At 38.8% G+C, this 22035-nt stretch overlaps 1 protein-coding gene across 11 annotated transcripts in view; it reads left to right on the top strand.

The window, feature by feature from the left end:
• The window catches only part of TENM2 (teneurin transmembrane protein 2), a 1058578-nt gene that overhangs the window by 793603 nt on the left and 242940 nt on the right, over nucleotides 1-22035 (top strand). For all 11 annotated transcript variants that reach the window (XM_078385828.1, XM_078385826.1, XM_078385824.1 and 8 more), the window contains one exon: nucleotides 3783-4017. In XM_078385828.1, the coding sequence (XP_078241954.1) occupies nucleotides 3783-4017 (235 nt within the window). The remainder of the gene's footprint in view (nucleotides 1-3782; nucleotides 4018-22035) is intronic.

Raw genomic sequence — 22035 nt, 5'->3', positions numbered from 1 at the left:
TTCTTGGTGAACATGTAATAAATACCCTTAAGGAACAATAAGCTTTTCATTATTTCTGCCGTCTTGAAGTATGTCTCTGGACTAAGACAACTTTCTGCCTTGCTGATATAATTAGGCCCACTATAAAGACCAATTTATCTGTCTGTCTTTCTCTCCTTCATCTGTTTTGCCACTGATATCAAGATGTGGTTTAGGAAACATGTGTGTGTGTGTGTGTGTGTGTGTGTGTGTGTGTGTGTGTGTGTGTGTGTGTGTGTGTGTGTGTGTGTGTGTGTGTGTGTGTGTGTGTGTGTTTCATTGTACAATACATATGTAGGACATTTTGCTGATGGTTTCGCTAGCCTTGCCATTACTAGTTTGCTTCTCATATTGAGCAAAACAGCAGAAAATCAAAACAGGAGCAGACCCTCTCACCCTCCTCTACATGCTTAGGGTCCTTTCTTGCTTTTATATTCTACTCCTTCTCCTTCTCATGAGTGGTTGAATATGACTGCTGTTTGAACAAAGTGATGGTGTCAGAGCCAAACTAGACAAGACGTTAATTGCATCAGTGCAATTAATGTATGATTAATATGCGTGTTTTTATTATGGAAACAGTAGCTACAGGGAAGCCTGAGCTACTTCAGGAGTGTAGGGCTGGGCAGAGAATGTTTATTTTCTTTTGCCTCCCTTTCTCCTTCCTGCCCTTTTCCTGACATTGTCCTTATTTTTAAAAAAAATGCTTCACCTGTTTTTATTTAGATTTTAAGAGAAGCTACCATTAATAGTAGTGGTGATTTGCCTTGAGATCCAAATATTAGCTTCAATATATATTCAAAGAATTAACAAAATGTTAAACTCTCCCTCAACACACAGTATCCATAGCCCCTAGCTGCTCAGGTTTCCTTGCGATTGCTATTTACATAACAAAAATTGCCCATGTTAATTGCTTTCACCTAATTGATGTTACATTTCATTTGTGTTTAATAATTTATTTCTGTGCTGCCTTTTGGTCAAAAGTGGTCCCAAAATGGATCCCAGAGTTAAAAGAAAAATACAAAATTCAAGCTAAAACAGTTTCCCCTATAATTATTGTTATTTTTAGTAACTGTTTTGTTACTAATGTTACAATCAGTATGCCCACAAAAAAGGCATAGGAAAATGAACACTATGAAATTAACCTGAAAATCCAAACCTTTCCATATATTATTCCCTTTGAATAGGGGACACATAAGAGCATAATAAAACCATGAAAGGAAATCATTATATTGTAATCCTTTTGAATTCCTTTTACTCGTGTAAAATTGTGAAAAAGGTTTGTGCCTCCATCTCCTTTCACTCGTCTTTATTAACACATTGGCGGACAGAATTCTTTGGCTCCAGAAGCTGATTTTCCTGATCTTCCACCTCCTGAATGTCTTATCTAATACAGAGTGCCTATGCTAAAGGAAACCCAGTTTTCGGGGATTTTGCCTCTGCCCTCCTCAGTGGGAAATGGCTTCTCCTTTCACCTTTGGAGTAGCCTTTTCGATGGACTGTGCAGCTTGCTAGGTGAAGTGGGTAGGGCTTGCACCTGCCTCATTATGCATACATTTATCTGCCTCTAAGCTAGTACTGAAATTCAGTGTTTGTTTTCTGCTGTCTCCGAACCACACATCTGCTATTCAGCATTTTTGAACAGACCACTAAAAGCTCAGTTATATGTTCACAGTTTAAAACTATGTCTTAAATTAACATACTGTTAATTGGAATACACTGTCATGCTCATTTGTTCCATGGGAGGATAAATCAATCTGTGAACACTTTTCCCATTGATGTTTTATTTCATTATTAGATCCATTAAGTACAAAGCATATTTTAAGTTTCTCAAAACAAACATACATCAGTATAATTATGGTTTTGCTAATGTTACTTTTTCTAATTATTGTTCTCTAGAAATTACAAATTAGTATAGTGATTTAACGTGCAATTAATATTTCACTTGCCTACTACATTTGTCTTCCATTTGTTTTTAAGACTTAAATAATATAGTATTTTGAAATATAGCAAATTATCTGATCATCCATCTTTATTTTTTTTTAAAAAAAATGCCTGTAGCGTGTTTTTTTAAAAGTTCAAGTGATCATGCAGTTTAAAATGTTGCAGTCTGTTCTGGCTGGGATACTTGCAAAATAGTTTTTGTTGCTGCTGTTGTTCATTTGATTAAATTAGTACATTTGCATCCTACCTTTCCTCTGTCGTGCAGCTAATGGCACCGGATGTTGACTTCCTTAGTATCTTCCATGTAGTCACTGAACCTACAGAAACTTGCTCAGTTTCAACAACATTGCTAAATTACGTAACTTCTTATCACAGCATGTTTCCAAGCCATCAGACATCTGACAACCAGACTGTTAGTCCAGTCATAGGCTCCTTCAGCATGTTCATACCAAAACTAGTGACCTTCTCGACAGAGTTGAGCACGTTGTTTGGCCAGCTCTTGTAATAGGCTGTTTCAACTGTTGCCAAAATAGCATGGAAGTGGCCTCCATGTGATTAAGCCATTAGACAATGCATGAACTAAGCCCTCAGAGCACTATATAATTTATAGCCATTCAGCCTGTCAAGTCTGTCATAGCTAACAATCTCTGTGCCCATTTTTTGTATGCAATGTGATCCAGATGATTTATTATGCCCAAATAATTTTCTCCCTCTGAATATCCTTTAAATATTTTGCTCCAGAAGCACACCAATTACTCTTTTTCTTCCTTTTATTAAATATGCAAGCAAAATTATATGTAATAGTGTTTTCTCTAAAATGTAGCAAGCATTGGAATCTTAATAATGAAAAAGAAACATTCCAATAAATGAAGTCTTAAGGATTTAATACATCTGTGGAATATGTCTTCAAAATTGAATAGTCTTAACAATATAACTATCTTAAATTACAGCCTAAGCAATTGCATAGTCACATTCAGTTTAAGCGCCATGCTTACCAAAGCAGAGTTATCTCTCGATCCATAGATTTCCTCTCCTGATTAAACCTACATTACATTAGCCTTTTTATAGAAATAGGATATTTGCATTTCAATTTGTTTATTGAAGTTTCATCTGCAAAACTGTGAGATTGCATTAGCTGCCAGAACAGTGTAAATTCTCATAGATTTTGCTAGGGTAGAAAAAGTGTACTGATTAGGACAATGTAAACAACTCTTGTTCTTCTGCTACTCAAGTGAAATGAATAGTTTTTACTGTAGGGTTCTCTAAAATAGCAAGCTGCATTCACTTGCAATGTGTTCTGTTAACCTTACAGAGCCCATAGCCTTTTTGACATGTATTTTGCGGTTTTGGCAAAACCAGATGTTTGCCCTGAAATAACCTCTAATTGGCAATGCGTTGCTGTTCAAACCTCCACTTTATGGTCACATTTGACATTTCTAGGGTTACGATTCTTGTATTCCCTTACCCCAGTCACACAAAATTTCAAACTTTGATATCCTCCCTATCAGGTGAATGTGGGGATATCTTGTTTGTAGGTTATCTCTATTATTAAGTAGTCCAGACCAGCAATCTTGGCAGTAATATGGTTGTGATAAACTATGCATCTGGATTAAGGAAATGATTGGATGATAATATGGAAAAAGAATAGCCCTGTATCACACTATTTGTGCCCTCAATTTGTGTAGTTCTTCAATTTATTGCTTTCCTTCTCAATACAGTCCTGAGTATACTTATTTCTTCAGTGGAATATAGGTCTGAACTATATTGTGCAGGACTGACTATACCCCAAATAATAATAATTTCTTTTTTTCCCCTTCCTTTAGGTCCTTCAAATCATCACAGCCAGTCAACTCTGAGACCACCTCTTCCTCCACCTCACAATCATACTCTGTCCCATCATCACTCCTCGGCCAACTCCCTCAACAGGAATTCCCTAACAAATAGACGGAATCAGATTCATGCACCAGCTCCTGCACCGAATGATCTGGCTACCACTCCTGAATCTGTTCAATTACAGGACAGCTGGGTGCTTAATAGCAATGTGCCACTTGAGACCAGGTATGCTATCAGGGAAAAGTTGGATTTCGGTGGGCAGTGGGTGAAAATAGATGCCTGAGAAGATTTCCAGCATAGCTAATCAATATTTGGACTTATCTTTTCAATAAGAAGGGATTTTTAGTCCTTTGTGGTTTTAATGCTCATGAGCAGAAGGCAGTAAACCATACTTAAATAAATGCTTCAAGAGCATATAAATATGACTCAGCCAGAAATTCAAAGACTCAGTGGTTTTTGTTCCATCATAATCTATGTATGTGTCTTTAAAGGATTTCAGTATGAGTTGCACCCACAGAAAAGAATAGTTCTAATGAAGAAAATATTAAACAAGGGTGGGACACTCCTGAATAATGAGTGAATTTAATATGTATTGCATATCATCACTTAACTTTTCATTTTCATCTTTTGGAAGTAATATTCCCAGGTTTGTGATTTCTAAACTATTTGTTTTGTTAAGGAAAGTGGGCTTATTCTGCTTAACTTTTGCTTTCTGCTAGATAACAGTTTATTTATCAGGCTATATATGCAATAAATTGTACTAGCATCACATGTTTTATTCCAAAATGTGGAGTGTTACAAGGGTATGTTGACTCACTATTACTGATAAATTATGCATTTGGCCCTTCTTGAAGTAATAAACAGACTAATTTGAAATTAAGCGTTTTGGGAGAGCTGGAAAAACAATCTCTGATTCAAGACTGACAGAACTATAATTTTAATTTATATTTCATCCAACGTGCAGACTCACTTAAATCCCTCTTGTACACACTGTCAGTTTGATGCCTGTAGGGCAAACAGTAATGTTTTAAAAGGTGCTGTGTTTGTTAACTGGTGACAGAACAAAAGAAAGAAACTTTCTCAAGTTTGCTATTGCCGAATTCTCTGTGTTTCCTCTGTTTTCTTGTTTTACTAAAATTTAGCCTCAGTTTATGGATGCACCCAAAATTCAGATTTTTCATGACGTTGCTGATTATACTCAGGTTATAATGTTTAGATTTATTTTCTGTGCTGTTTTTAATCTGGTCCTTTTGCTTAAGATCTTTCATCCTTCCCAGTCTATCTAGGTTCCAGTTCCACATGTACAAGGGGGTGGTGATAAGTATTGAGCCTTTCCCAGAAAAAATTGAGCCAGGAAGCTGTAACTGCCACACTATTCTACATATTCCCCCAGGAAGTCAATGCACTTGCGACATCTGCCCTGCTGCTTCTTAAGTCCCTGCAAATAAAATTCTTCCGACTGCTGGTGTAACCACTCATTTCTAGCATTAGTTGCCTCCAGAACACTCCCAAATTGTTGTCCCTTTAGGTGTTTTTTGAGTTTGGGGAACAGATAATAGTCAGAAGGAGCCAGGTCAGGAGTATAGGGTGGATGGGGCATCACTCGAAAGCCTAAGGACGTCAGTTTTGCCTTTGTTTCACCTGCAGTGTATGACAAGGCGTTGTCATGCAACAGGATGACACCTTTGAAGAGCTTTCCTCGACGTTTTTCCTTGATGTTTTGCCTCAACTTCATCAATAAAGCACAGTAATATTTTGCATTGATGGTTGAACCCTGTTGGAGGTAGTCCACCAGCAGAACTCCCGTCTTATCCCAAAAAACTATTGCCATTTGCTTCTGCACCGACCTTTTCACTCAGAACTTCTTTGGCCTGGGGGAACCACTGCGCCTCCATTCCTTAGACTGTTCCTTTGTCTCAGGATCATAACAGTGGATCCATGTCTCGTCACCACTTACCAGTTTGCCCCGGAAATCTGACTCATGTCTTGCAAAATGTTCCAAAACAGCCACCGATGACTCCACACGTTTCCTCTTTTGTTCAGTTGTCAAAAGTTTGGGGATCCACTTTGCTGCCAGCTTTCTCATTTCCAACTCTCTCACGTGATATTTTCAGATATATAGCAATACTTTTGGCTGATATTCGGCAGTCCTCCATGATCATGTCATGGATGGCTTTCACATTTGCAGGCACAGAGACAGAAACAGGCCTTCCACTGAATTTCTCACTTTCAACACCGAAATGGCCAGTTTTAAATTTGACAACCCAACATTTAACTGTTACATATGAAGGGCCACTGTCACCCATAGTTTGTGACATTTCATCATGGATCTGCTTTGCACCTTTCCCTTGGAGAAACAGGAACTTGTTTATGGTCCTATGCTCTTCCACGTGGAACTTTTCTGGAGGTGCCGCCATGTTCACTTTGGACCAGAAAATGAAAGTTAAGTTAAAATCATAGGTAGTTGATTTTTGCACCATTGAAGACAGACAAATTGGTCAATACACCCTGCAATTTATAGCTTCCTAGCTCAATTTTTTTCTGGGTAAGGCTCAATACTTATCAGCACCCCCTTGTATCTCCTCATATTGTTAGTACTATACACTTGCTTTCCACCAGCACTCCACATGTGGCTCCTTTTAATGGATCTAGATGAACATTATTTAGAAGTTTCAAAGTGCTTGAGCTGGTGGCTTTCTAATATTATATACCTAATTGAATTTTAATATATGACTTACTGGCTAAAATCCAGTTGTGCAGTAACACTGATGGCATAACTATTGGAAATGAATTATCATATGTTAAGAGATATCCATGGACCTTATCTGTTGCAACTCGGTGTGCAACATATAAGGCGTATGGAAATTTAGTAACCTATGGCGATTCACATGTAAAAGTTATGCCATTGGCACAATTGCATGACAGGGTTTCAGCCACCATATTTTTAGTTGTATTTTGATTTAATAAGCTAGAGGAGAGGTGGGATCTAGATAAAATACATATATAATCAGATAAACAAATGACCCGGTGGAACTCTGAACATGCTGAGATTTGGGTGATACACAGTCAGATTATAGTCCCCAAATAATACTGCCACAGAAATGTTGTCTGACATTACTGAGATTCTTCATTCAACAAGCTATGACCATTGCTGAACTATAAAAAGATGCCAAAGAAAGAAGCCAAAAGTGGTGACATTGTATGTGGCATCAAAAATTTGGGAGATACAGAGAACCCTCACTTTGTCTTTTTTTCTTGCAAGCAAAGTTGGGAGTTTATACCATTTTTCTTCTCTCTTCATATGACTGTGAGAGATTTTACTACAATCTCAGACTGCTTCTTCTATTTGCAAGCATATTTTTGTGCAAAGTAAAGCAATAGCACACTAAAAGAATAAAGCAAAGCATATAGGGATGACTGCTGCTTTGTTTCATAGGTGCTTAAAGATTTGGATGGATTCTTTGTATCTTTCCAAGCAATCAGCTGTGTGTGTGTGTTTGTGTGTGTGTGAGAGAGACTTAGTAGGAAACAAACCACCTCTTTGTTTCACTCTCCACTGGAAGCTAAGGAATTTTGTAGAGTTGCTAAATCCATCTTAGAAATGCCTCTTGGAATTGAGAAACCTGACATTCTGAGAAGGATTACAGATTTAACAAGCCTCCTTCATATCACTGGGTCTGGAAAATGTGCATATATGTGACAAATCAAACAAGCAAAGAGCAAGGTCAAAGAGTAACCTCTGCATAGGTATTTGCACTGGGAGAAACTGGGAATAGAAAAATAGAATATTTACTAGACCATCAAGTCCAGAGAGTCAGGCCCTCAAAATTGAAGCCAGGAGATTAGGACTTGTTTTGGTCTAATCTTACTCCTGCTACACTACCTCTTTGGCACTTCAGAGTGCTGTCCTCTGAAGATGCCGGCCACAAAAACTGGCCAAACGTTAGGAAGAACAACCTTCAGAACACGATCAAAGAGCCTGAAAAAAAAACACAACAACCAATTGAGTAGAATCCTGTTGCAATCATGGATTACAGAAGGGCAGTCACATGAGTGGTGTGTGTCCATTGCATGCTTAGTTGCACAAGAAATAATGCACCTGGTCACAAAATAGACAGCACACAGAAAACAAAAACTGCTTATGATGATAACGATGAGTAAAAGTCCTGGGGTACTTTGCTGTTGTGTCAATATGGAGTGGAAAGGAAACCATATAGATGCCCCTGTGCTCTGATAGACTTCCCTTTGTGTGTCTGTTCTTCCAGTAGTTGTGAGGTTGATCTTGCAATTGGTCATACAGTGAGGAGCCTGCTGGGATGGAGGAACAACTGCCCAATTTCCCTTCCGCTCCATGTTTAAGCAACAGGAGGCAAGCCCAGGTGTTCTTGATTTGGGGTGGAAGCAAAATAAAGTCTCAACAGCAGGTGATTACCTTTTTTTGGCAAGAATGCTTTGGTCTGGAGATACCTTTTTTCACTGAGGGTGAGAAAAATTATGAGTATTCATTACATCCTCAGCAAAAGTTCAGAAACAAATTGGTGGACCTAAGCTGTTTCTCTGTGGCTAGTTCTAGAAAATATTTGTGGCAAACTTAAACATGAGTTCCTTTTTATTTTCTTTCACACCTGACATCAATACCGCTGAACAGCAAAGATGAAGCATTGAAGAAAATGAATGTTGGGAATCCTGAGGAGTTCATGACTAATCATTACCTTTCTAAAAGTCACATGCCTCCCCTCCCCACCCTGAGCCCCAGTGGTGCTGAGCAGTTCTGACACTTAGCAAAACAAGCTAGCTCTTACTCCATAAATAGCTTCTGCTGACGGTTTTTATGACTTTATATGGGAGAGTGTCTGTGAAGAGTTTAGGACATGTTCAATACAAGGTGGAAAAGGAATGGTTTTAGAAAATCAAGCAACTGATTAGAGCTGTGTGCAGACTGGCTAAAGAAAGAAACAAGAATAAAGAACTGAGATTTATGCCCGTGAAGAATGTAAAAGAATCATTGGACCTAAACATGTTGGGCTTGTTTTTGTTTTTAAAAAGATCATCTAGCCAGCCTAGCTGTTCGAAAGCATGCAAATGCAAGTAGATCAATAGGGACCACCTCGGTGGGAAGGTAACAGCGTTCCGTGTCTAAGTCGCACTGGCCATGTGACCACGGGAGATTGTCTTCGGACAAAACGCTGGCTCTATGACTTGGAAACGGGGATGAGCACCGCCCCCTAGAGTCGAACACGACTGGGCAAAAATTGTCAAGGGGAACCTTTACCTTAGCAAATGTATTCCCTGTTGTTTACATCCTGAGAACATGGTTTCTCCTCTAACATCATCTCCATCTCCTTAGACATTTTATTTAAATGTTTGCATACCACTCCACTGACATTGTACTTAAAATCACAAAGTCTGCTGAAACTGAATCAATCTGTTCAAATATTTGAATGTTACAATACTGAAGTGTTAACAGCCAACAAAGACCTTAGAAAAATAGCTAAGGATGAGCCATTCAGATTTTTTTGGAGTCCCAGAATTCGCCAAGAATTCCCCAAGAAGGATTCTGGGAGTTTCAGCCCACAGATGCACACCTATTGACACCTTCAGGCACACTCACATTTCACTCAAGTGGAGAAGGGCTTAACTTGGTCCATAGCTCCATAAAATAGGAAGCTGCTCCAGTGCTACTTCACAGCCTTAGGGCTTCCTTGGAGATACCGTCTCACTGGGTGTATAGAGAGAAGGCTTAATGGGCTGCATAGTATATGATGGCAGAGGAGGAACTGTCTCAGAAATACTGATTTTCAATGTATGACTTGCCTAATTTTTCAGTCACCGCCCCCCTTATTGCACATCTATCCATCTTTCGTATCAGCTTAATGATGCATCATAGAGAATTTATTCTTGCATTTTCAGATAGATACAAAGGTTCTGTAAAACAAAACAAAACTTTTCTCAATAACATTATATTCAGATGAAATGGCATATCTAGGGGACATGAGTAGATGACATGTCCAGTGTGTATTTTAAAACAGCAGGAAGGTTTCTCGGGTAAGGTAGGCAGACTTTCTTTTAGCATGCTGTGTAGTTTTCTAAGATTGCTATCAATTCACTCCAGGATTGATTTTCCTGACTCTTATCTATGATTAAAAAGACCACATGACTATTCCTTCAACAAACTGTAGGAAGCATTTAAATGTTCTTGATTACTAGCAAATTTTATTAAAATGAGAGCCGCTGTCAACATATCCACTTCTTTTAAAATTTCATCAAAAATATGTCTCTTCCTCCACCATTATTTCTGCCTATACTTTTTTTTATCCGCAGGAGTGAGGAAATGACAGAACTCTTTCACCTGAGGATTTGCTTTTCAACTTTAGCTTGACTCCATTGACATTCTGTTCCCTGTTGGCTACAGACTTTTCACGTTGCACTGCACTTTAATTTTGCACTTTTCTCAGTCCTCCTTGAAAAGTGGCAGCTTATTAATCTCAATGTTGGGGCTCCTCAGTAGACTGTCCCCTCTTGTAATATATGTTGCACATCTATTAGGAAGAGGTGTCTTGTTTTGATTATATTCTGCATGCTTTCCTCCCTTCTTAACACAAAATGATGGGGGTGTACACGTAATTTCTCCCCAGATGTCCAGAGTTAGGTGTCAGCAAACTCTTAGGAACTACTGTATGTTGCAAATCAAATAAACGAGTTTGTCCACCACCCACCTCAAGCTGACACAAAGTGATACATTAATAGAATGTCTCAACAACTAGCTAGCATTTGGTTCTTATTTTGCAAATTCTTGAGAATTATGACAGTGTTTCCACAGGATGTTTCCATGGATCAGAAAACTAATCTTAAGTAAAGCTTTGTGAATATGTGACCCAGGGATGAGGACTTGAGTTGCAAGTCACACTGACTACTTTTTTCCCAATGCCTCGGACCCGACTCGCAACTCAGAACCCACCCATCCCTCCCTTTTTTCTGCAGAGGGGGGGAGGCGACCTTGTTTTAAATAAAGACTCAGACTTGAGGCTTGGGACTTGGTACCAAAGATTTAGAAAGGAGCTGCTTCTTTGCAAACTATTCCTTTTTCCATGTTTGTTTGTATCATTTTATTGTGAGGCAAGCAGCCAGATACATTACATTCAGGTTCAGGTAATGTAATTTTGGTTTAGTTAAAAAAAAACAGTAAAAATATCTCTTCCCCCCCCCCCCCGCCGCCCGCTTTTAAGGCGTCACTATTTTTGAGAGCTTCTTCCTGAGAGCTACAATGATGGTAGAATGCTCTGCAGTACAAATTTACATCATCGCCTTCAATGTATTAAGCTCCTTTGTTATGAAAGCCACACATGGGGCCATTTGCAAATGCCAGTCAAAGGCGTAATGACTCATAAATTAAGGTAACCCAAAAGCTATTACAGATTTTCTGTAAAAGGATATTTGTCAAAGATCGTGCGATGTCCTAATGCCAGTTCTGATTCCTGCCTGCCGTTATTTATATTGGTATGAATTAAGTTGGCATAGCTGAAATCAGCAGTGCTTTAGTCTGGACTGAAAGGAAAGGAACGTTTAAATAGCAAGGAGAAATTAGGGCTATTCTAGCGCACTGCGTGAGTATTTTTTTTTCTTTCATTTGCTAATCAGGAATGTTTTTTGTATTCTGAAATATTTGTTTCTTTCTTCAGTAGATTGCAGGCAGATATTTGCTTCCAAGCTTCCCCAAGACTTGCACCCCCAATTTAGAAATGGAATAGCTCTTGTAATTACTAAGTGGAAGTACAAACCATGGGTATTCATCCATGCAGTGGGAACTGTGGCTGAAACCCACCATTGGTGTAAATTTTTGCTATGCAAGCCGGATGACATTGTCCAGCAATTGATAACTTTAAACTGATTACATTAAAAACTTCCCTTTGCCCTTGGAAAGTCTTTGGGAACTTTTGGATAAGGGAGCTTTTAAAATTGTAAAATTTCTGCCAGTGGTGGCAGTTCTGATCTGCTGGTTGGACTGCCAGTGACAGTTTCCTGATATTAAAGCTGTTCTCCCTTGCTCCGAAGCTCCCAAATGCTTTCCAAGTGCTTTCTGCAGAAGTGGAATAATGGTATTGATGTCCAAGCAGCTCTAGTAAATAGATGAGTATTAGTTATATGCTGGGACAGGGTGGCCTTTGCCTGTAATTCTCTTACGCTGCCACACTGTGGTGCAGGATCAGATCAGTATTTTCTATATTTTGAAACATGGATGGATGTATTGCATGGCACCCAAGAACTTCAAAATGGAACATGATGGCTGAAGTTCTGGTCTATAATTTACAACATGTAAGACTGCTTATATCATCATACACAGTGATTTACTGGAAGTAAAAATATATAATCTGTCCCCACCACCACACCCCCAAAGGTCTCAAGACTCCTTCAGGATCCCTTTCGGCAGGAGAAAGCCATTGGGGGGGGCACACGAATTGGAGAAAGTCTTTAGTTTCTGAAAAACCAACATAACCAATGATATAATCAGTGTATACAGTATAGTATTTGAAAATGAATTTCAATCACTCTGTTTTAAAGCATTTACAGGTAACTCATGAATATATGATCACAGCACTTAAAGAAATATTGGAATCCATGTAAGTCAATCACTTTAGGATATATGATTTCATCTTTAAAATTTTTGTTTGTTCCCATACCATTGCAAGAAACTATGAATGAAGGCCTCCATAAATAACAGTAAAGCATAACCAGGCTTCTTCCACTAGAAGTTTAAGCCCATTTTGATTTGCATAAATCCCAAGTAAGATAAAATTGGCATGTTGGCCAATTAGCAAGTCAGATTAGGAACGTGAAGAATAGTTGCTAAATTCCCCATTTTTACCAGCGTAGGCTGTCTCAACAAGACACTTTGATAAAGAATTTCTTAAGATATCTTGCCTGCTCACAGAAGGGGAGAAAAAATTGTGGTTACTTACCCTCACACATAAGAAATTTACATTACTGTGTCAAATATTATCAAAAGATTTGTCAGTTGAGTATCTGTTATGTGTTAAAAATCTTGATAAGTTTTCCCAGAAGCCTTAATGATGATATACATATAGTTGTTCTTTCTGACTTAAATTGGTATCTCCACAGACTTTTTTTCACTAGTTGTTATTTCAGTTTTAAATTCCTTAATTGACCAAAACAAAAGAACAAACCTTGAGCAAAATATACTTAAAACTAGATTGATTCATGGTTACTGTTATCATTAGCACTAATAATGTTATATTTATTACAGTGGGGTCTTGACTTAAGAACGGCTCGAGTTAAGAACATTTTGACTTAAGAACCACTCTCATAGGAAAATATTGACTTGACTTACATACTTAGATTTGAGTTAAGAACTGAAAAAAACCATGTGGGAGGCAGGGAAAGTGCAAAATTTGAACTTTCAGTTAACTGTTGGCCAGTGAAAAAGGTGCCTGTCTGCTTCCTCACTCCTCCCAGCATTTAGAGAGTGGATTGGGAGACAGTCTTCAGACTGCCTGGTACTGCCTGGACTGTACAGTATTTTCCCTGCCTTCCCTGAACCTTTCTTGACCTAAGAAAAAAAGAAACAAAATATTCCCCTCTAGTGGTCGAAGGCAGAATAGCAGCTTCCCATTAGTTTCTATGGACGGAAAAGAGCAGATACGGATCAAATGGTTTTCAATGCATTCCTATGGGAAATGCAGATTTGACCTGAGAACTTTTTGACTTGAGAACCGCCTTCCAATACGGATTAAGTTCTCAAGTCAAGACTCCACTGTATTCTATATTTTTATAAACAACATGCTTATCAGATTCATTAATGATTAAAGCATAATTTTTGTTGTAAGAATGTTAAAGCTTTAAAATTATTTCAGAATATTAGACTGGTTAATTGATTGTCTATATTGACTAGTGAAATTCTGATCCCAGCCTAATCTGCATGCGCAGTTGTGTGACAATGTGCAGCTTGCCAGTTGAATAATAATTGTATGCTGTCAAGTCAATTCTGACTTATGGCGACTCTTTTTAGTTATTTTTTAGGTAGAGAATACTTAGAAGTGGTTTACCATTCCCTTCTTCTGGGAGAGCCCTGGAACTGTGTATCTTGCCCAAGGCCACACAGGCTGGCTCAACTCGCAGGAAGCACAATGGGGAATCCAATTCCCTTTCTCTGATTCCGCAGCCAGATACCTAAACCACTGAGCTGTCCAACCTGTTGTTGAGTTGCCAATTTAAGATTGCTATCATTGTTCCCTACCTAAATCCTGGCAACAATATCTGCTGTCTTTTTCAGCTATCATTCTGCAAAATGAATACCACAGCTTTATATGTTGAGATGTGGATGGGAAAGGAGCTACGTATATTAATTCTGAAATATCTAGCTTGCTCTTGCTTTTATGTGTCGGGCACTTAACTGTGAGCTTTTGAATATGTGTCTAGTTTAGAGGTGGAATGGCTTATCTCACTTGTTGGAAATGGGAATGTTTTTGACAGTGAAGAAAAGCATGTCCTTCTGGAAATGTAAACAAGTGTTAGAGTTTGCCCTCCTCCTGGGGAGGTTATGAGGCTTAATTCACTAATTAACATGAGAAGCTTTCATGTTTTCTTAATCCAAGACACAAAACAATAACAAAATAGAAACCAAGCCTCCGTTGAATGGCAGTATATTATTAGCATTATCGGTACTATTAATAACTAATTTATGATATAGTTGTTGTGGTAGAATATCATGAGGTCAGAAGGTATCTAACAGCTCATTAAAAAATAATCTTCCTACTTCAGATGTAGAAGTACAGCTGGAGCTCAAAAAGAATTGTCTGGAATTTAATGTTATTTTTGTGCATATAACACACAGTGGGATGATTTTTCTTCTGCTCACTGTAGGTACATACACATAGTTGCTGGTTCATTGCATTCAATTCTGAAATAATTCTCAGGACTATTTTTTTAAAAAGAACAATTTCCAGCCTCCTCTGTATGTAGCTGACAGTCCAGAGCTACAGAGTAAGATTGCTTTCACCACATGCCGTTTCGTCACACCACAGTATCACCATGTCTAACATATATTGTATCTACAGTGCAAATTAATTACAGACACAAGATTAACAGCCTTGTATGTAAGTAATTGTATTTTAATCATTTTATTTTTATTGTATTGAATTTTAATTATTGTAAGCCACCCAGAGACCTCTGGGTAGAGTGGGCGGCATATAAATTCAATAAATAAATAATAAATAAGTAACTGGCAGCTTGGTTCACACTGCTGCATACATATAAGAGTAGCTCATCCAGTGGTACACTCTCTCACCGTTGGATATGAATGCATACATGGCCCAGATGATACAAGCATATGCTATGTTGTGCCTTTGCTGATTTTTGAAGCTGTGCTGTATGACAGTGTACACGAGCCTTCCTTGAGGCAACATTACACCTTTTGATCTCTGACTAGTTAGGTGAAGATAGTTACCCTACAGAACTAGGGTAGAATTGATCACGAAGGTGTGTCAGAATCTGCCCTTTTGCAAGGGGAACACAGAGCCCCCAGGACATGAACCAGTAGTCTGAAAATCTCACCAAACAGATAAACAATATGAGGCATTTGGTATTGTTCCTCTATTTCTTTGGAGAGCTGTTCTCCGCACAGGTACGCATATGTCCCTTTAAGTTCAGCTTAAGTTCTGCTTTGACAGAGCTAGCTGCCGAAAGGCTGGCACCTGCCTTTGAGTCTAACGTGCTACTTTCCTGTCAGGCAGCTCTCAGACGTGGTGCTCCTGTGTGTCCAACTGTGTCTCTATTAAGATGGCAGTGACAAGCTGTTCTGGAACTTAAAGCACCCCACATGACAGTCTGCTTTAACACTTGTGTTTAAAAATAAAATAAAATATTTTAAAAAAACAAAACAACCAAGCTGTGCCTCTGGGGCCTTGTTAGCCAACATTTAGGAAATCATAAACAATTTGAAAACTGGTACATTACATTTCAGAGGAAGCTTTGCTGAAAACTTGGCCGGACCTGAAAGGCTTTAAAATGTGCTTGAGTGGTTATTAAATGTCATGATTATATTTATGAGTTGATTCTAAATGACCATTTGCCTTGCCTAATGGCATTTCTTTTGCTACTAAACCACAAATAGTTACTTGAATATTGATCATATGCTGCAAGACAGAAGTTCCCCTGAAACAGCACGTTGTGTCTATCTAAGTCCATGGACATATGCCTGTGTGGACAAAAGAGATGCATCTCCATATGTTTGCACTTACAGCATATCTGTGCATATGTTTGTCTATCAAGGGACATGCACTTCACACAGAATTCTAATCTGCTATTTCATAGTTTAATTACTGGATTCAAGCTGCTTCACATTTTCCTTAATGGGTATAGAAAAAAAAAAGACATGCATATATATCAGCTTTCCCCAAACTAGTGATCTTTAGATATTTTGGACCAGGATAATGGGAGTTCTGGTCTCACAATTCTGGGGGCCTCTTGTATGGAGAAGGTCATGATATAATCAACCTGGGCATTGAATTGCCTCTGTCATGTGCACGCATGTTAGGGGTCTGTTGCCATTTGTGGCTTCCTGATCCTGATGAAGCAAATGTTGCCAAACGTTTGCAGCATTGTGCTCCCCTTCTGATTTTTGACCAAGCCTGAGACCATCTTTCTCTCTCTTTTACCATCAGTTCCAACTCCTTAAATTCATAATTTTAAAAAGTTTAAATTAGCATAAAATGTACTAAATTTTTTAGTAATTTAAAATAGGTACAAATGGCTTTTGTTCTCAAAAAGTATATACTTCAGCACAAAAAAAATAAAAATAAAGATCAAGTGAGAAGCTGGTCTCTATTAGTCCAAAGATATCATTATGGAACCTGAAATTAAACATACAGTATTCAGTGAGCTTCTGAAAACACAAGCATAGTACATAAAACATAGTAAAGCAAAATTAGGCTTTTGTAGAATCTTTACTCATCCAGTTGTGAAGCTTGTATTTCCAATGTGTGTGTGTGTGTGTGTGTATGTGGGAAGGAATATTAGCACACATCAAAAAAAATTCTTCCTTCATATTTTACGTGATAATGACTTCAGATATAATCACCTTATTGTTTTGTTTTAACCCTTTATAAGAGAGAGGATGGGAGGGTTCTATCACCTGTGTCATATTAGTCAATGTTTTCATACTAGCTGGTGCAACATCATTTGACAGCTGTCTTAAAGCTTCCTACAATCTGTAGTGTGACAAGTTATTTTTTAACTAGGTCATATGAGTTTGGAACGCTCATCCCGTTTCCTATAATTTCTCCCATGTTACCTATCAGCATTTAATACTGCATAAAACAATAGATATAGAGCATACTGGCAAGATCTATATTTTCTTTTTCCTCCGCTTTGAAATCGGTGTACTGAAGCACACTCATATTCCTCCTCATCTGTTATACTGCTCAAAATACAAAATGTATGATCTAGGAGTTCGGCTACATATGGGAATATTTATGAGCCTTATTAGTCATCCATTGTCATCTTTTCAGGGCCTTAGATCCATTTGGGTTTAAAACTGGTCTTGACAGTCTACTTTGTACTTTGAAAAGACATTCAAATACGTAATGGAGTTTGATGATCTCCTCCATCAGACATTTTTTCTGAGCTCTGATCAGTTTTCTTCTCTGTGCTTCTTTGGTGCCGTTGCTGTGCCCCCCCCCCCACTGATTTTTGCTTCTCCCAAGGCTTCAAAAAGCTCCTGAAAAATAGTGTAGGAGATGGTGCCAAAAACAATCTTGTGACCCTTGCCTTTGGAATCAAAAATTTCCAGCCTTCGTAATATCCACTCTTTGCCCACCCTTTGTTGTAACATTATTATTTCAACCTCTAGGCATGTAGGGTTGTACTTCAGTGTGCAAAGTTGCATCTGATATATCATTTAAACTAAACTGGCATTTTAAATAGCAAAACACAGAAAGACAAAGTCATCAGTAAAACAGGCCATTTAGAGACGAAAACGATAAAATATAATTGTAACATTTCTATTGTGGTTCAGCATTTGTAATAGTTTGTTGTGTTGTTGTAAAAGATTTACAGTCTGCCCACACTGGCATATAGATTGTTATATTGGCAATGTTTGGACTGGGGGGAAAAACAACCCACATTCACACATGTTTCTACTTAGAATGATTCATTCTTCTCCTTTAAGAGCTGTTTCACTCCTTTCTGGCACAGGGCTAGGCCATGCATTCTTTTTGGCAGAGTTCAGCATGATCCAAAATAGCTGTTTGTTTAGTCTGTGCAGACAGGTACTTTTTAGCAAAATGGAACTGGGGGTGGGGGTGGCATTAACTGCAGTGACAACCCTGTGACCTATTAGGTGGGTTGTGGCACTGAATGAAAGGGCAGAGGAAACCCCTTCCTTTAAAAAAATATTTCCTTAACTGACACAGTGAAGTTCTAGTACCATGCTAGGTTGATGCATTGCCATTTCAATATGCCATTTATTTGTATATTGACCCAAATTGCTCTGATACACAAGGAAGTGCAGCCCCAGCAGGAAAAGGAGGGGGTTAACTCTCTTCTGTCTCCCCAACCTTCAACCCAACCTTTCCCCTCTGCATTGCTCCTGTCCTATTCTTACTTGCAATTGAACCAGGTAAACCTTACTTTGTATGAATCTGTAGCATGAGAGAAGAGGACCCATAGCATGATCTCCATTGTAATCGGAAGGATTGCTCAAGTGAGAGTTAAAGCAGATCACACTTAATAACCTTTTAAGCACATACTGGCCTGCACCAAATTTCCCAGTGTGAACAGAATTGTAGACAGTTCTAAGAATTGTAATCTGTGCACTCAGAACTAGATTGAAATCATGATTAATAAATAATTAACATAATTACCTAAGCAGGTAATTTATAACCTTCATTTCCTTCCCTGCTCCAAAGGGAGACATTTCCTTTTTAAGACGGACATTTGTATTACTTAGCTGTTGGGATTATTATTATAGTTCCAGATTTTTTTTACCAAGCAATGGTGAAACTAGTTTTGAAACCTTCTGGATAATTTGCGGGAACACATGAAAATTCCCAGAAACCAACTGATGGATCTGTGGTTTGAAGTGGATTTGCAGGCCATAGATACAGTGCATATGTCATGCTAACCGATGCTTCACAGGAAAGGGAAACAAGATGGGAAGTAGTTTCAGAGTAGTGAATATGGAGGAGGAGGGAGGCAAGTACCCCATCACTCACTGCTCATTTGCAAATCATGTTTGGTTATGAGCTAGCAGTCTGTACCAAACCTTACTGGATAGGCATTGTGCACCAGTTCTTTCTATGGAACAAGGAAAGCAGTTGCAAAAAGACAGAAGAAATAAACATACTGAAATTGCTATATGTTCATTTAAATAAGATTGTGCCTCTGTGAATACAAGTGTGAGTGTTCGAATCTAGCCTCTGCTCCTTCCTCAAATAAAACAGGAGTCATTTTTAAAGTGAAATCCAAACTAGGGTTCATTGTTTCATTCAAGAATAAAACTTCTTTCAACTGTTCTTTGTAACTTTTCTTGCGGTGCCAATGGGCCTTGTAAGGGCAACCAGACATCAGGTTCAAAAGGGTTCAAGGATTTAACCTCCCAAGGTCCAGGTAGAAAGGGGTCATAACTTGGGTTAAAGTGTTCCTCTCCATCGCTTCTCAATAACAGTAAGGTCTCCTCATCTCCATCCTCTCTCCAAATTGATTCCCCCTCTTGTTCGAGGGAACCCCACGGTTCTGGAGGTACACCATCCTCAGCGCCTCCTCTGCATGCCATGCCCGGCATTCTTCAGCTTCCCAGGCCACTGCCTCCTTTTCCTCCCTTAAACCCCTTCTCCACTCTCATGCCTCAGACTCCCCCCCGGTACGATGGTCGCTGGGGTAGTCCCTTTCTCCGGTGATAGTCAGCTTCTTCACGGGGCACTTTTATCTTTTCCCATTTCCCTGTCCAAGGGTCCTCGGCCCAGATACGTTCCCATCCCCTTGGTATGGCAGAGGGGTGGTCTGCACCTCTTTAGAGACCCTCCGGGCTGACAGCACTCCAGTGAGAGCTCCTATGCTCTCTTCTCGCCTTTCACAAGAATTCAAAAGTAACTTTGCATTCCTTTCTGCTCATTATTTTAAACCTAAGAAAACTGTGCTCCACAGTCTTTTGCTCTGAATATTATTTTGCCTGTTTGAAATCATGTTAGGTATTTATTTTCTAACAATGTTGTAAGCGCTACCATGATACTGCTGAAGAAGGCATGTTAATATGTTCTTAAATGCATCTTTTCCAAAATAACCAAGACGTCATCCCACTTTCAGAAAGAAAAGGCAGCTGTCCTAGAGAATTCTATCTCCCAACGTGGGCTTCCTGCTTTCTGGATGACTCATATTTAGTACTCTTTTTCAGTGCGTTGTTACACAGATTGAGTCTTCTTTCCTGTCTTTCATTATGACTTCAAATTTGACATCTTCTATTACCAACATTTCTACTTGTAGTTCTACGGATCAGATGCCGTAGTCACTGTTGTTTTTTTTCCCCCAGCCAGGGAACAGATCAATCTTCATGCCCAAAGAACAGATCTCATTGTTCCAAGGACTGATAATACTCTCAAAGCTTGATGTGTTCTCATTTGCCTAGAGAATGCTGCAATTGGGTGGCATATGTAGATATAAACATGGAGTCAATCCGTATGTGAATATATGAATCATAATCATCGTTACTGTTATTATTTTTCATGCCTTTGTGTGTGATGTGCCATCACTTCTATCTGACTTGTGGCAACAGAGTTTACTTTCCTAATAGAGTTTTCAAAGTGTGCAAGATATGTAAGGAGTGGTGCCGTGTCCAAGCATGGGTTTCAACTCTGGTCTCCTGAATACTAGTTCGTCATTATCCACTGCATGCCTTAAAAGTTATATCATTTGTGTAACTTCACTACAGGATTTTAGCCATTGTGCTTCAGTTGACACAAGGTGATGTGAAACTTTCCTGTGGTATTTTATCTTTGGAGAATAATTCACATACACTGCACCTCAGTTGCCATTGCAGGTTGTTGAGTGATGAACGTGCACATATATGCAATCACCAGTCACATAGTGTATCTTTATTACATAGTTGCATCAGTTACATGGAACTGCCATGACTCTATCTTAGAAAATCTGAGAATTTTCATTTGGTTGGGAACTTAGAATGCTCTGCTGTAGCTCATGGAAGTTCAGTAGCGCTCTGTAGCAGACAAATCTGAGTACCTCCCTAGACTAGTCCTGAGATTCCTTAGGATAGAGCTATAATAGTTAAAGTGACATCACTAATATAATTGTATTGAAGGCGTCTACTTGATTCCCATTTATTTAGCAATGCTTGTATGAGCAGAATGCCTCCTTTAGATGTCTTTCTGATGAGACCGCAGACATGTTAGGTTATTCCTAGCATCTATTAGCCAAGCCTGGTTTTCCCAACCAACTCACTATGGAATGTCTAAATCTATAGATTGCTTTTCATCTGGGAGGCCTGTGGAATTTGCAATCATATTAAGAATACAAATGAAAACAGCATGCATGTGCAATTTGTTGCTGCGTTAACAGCAACTTTTGTCCCCAGTGAACTGATTAAGCTTTAAAATATTCAGTAGAAGTGAAGTAAAGGACATCCAGAACCATCTGGTATTCAAGGCAGGAAAGGCAAATCTTTCCCATACCCTACATTGCCACCCAGGTTGGGGAAATATGATGGCTAATTTTGCTGATCTTTAAGGGTATCTTGGGTTTTGCCATAGGAAAGCAGGTCATTTCACCATACCTAATCAGACAGATGAGTTCCATCAACAGGAACAAATTATGTGTTCAGCAATAACGCACATAATTTCCATATACAGTGGGAGAGGACTGCTGTCAGTAAAGACTAGAGATGGGAAAAGTTACTTTGCTGGACTGTAGTTCCCAATGGCCGTGTTGCCTGGAGATTCTTGGAATTGTCAGTTCTCAATGGATGTTTTCCAACTTCTAATCATCTGTGAAAATACTGATAATAGAAAGGTGGATAAATTAGGTCTACTTGCCACATATCTCAGAAAAGGTATAGCTGCTGTGTACCTCTGGCATTTAATATGCAAGTTCCTTGCACTGACAACAGATGCTTCACTCTGTCAGCAGCTACTTCCCACCCATTCATTCTGCAAAGAAAGCTGTGACCTGTTCATTCTAATGTAGGTCTTTGTAACCTTCAGATTTAATTACTCTAGTCTA

Source organism: Pogona vitticeps, chromosome 2, assembly GCF_051106095.1.
Source record: "Pogona vitticeps strain Pit_001003342236 chromosome 2, PviZW2.1, whole genome shotgun sequence".
NCBI lineage: Eukaryota > Metazoa > Chordata > Lepidosauria > Squamata > Agamidae > Pogona > Pogona vitticeps.
The sequence above is the reverse complement of the archived record's forward strand: the minus strand, read 5'-3'. Positions and strand labels throughout refer to the sequence as shown.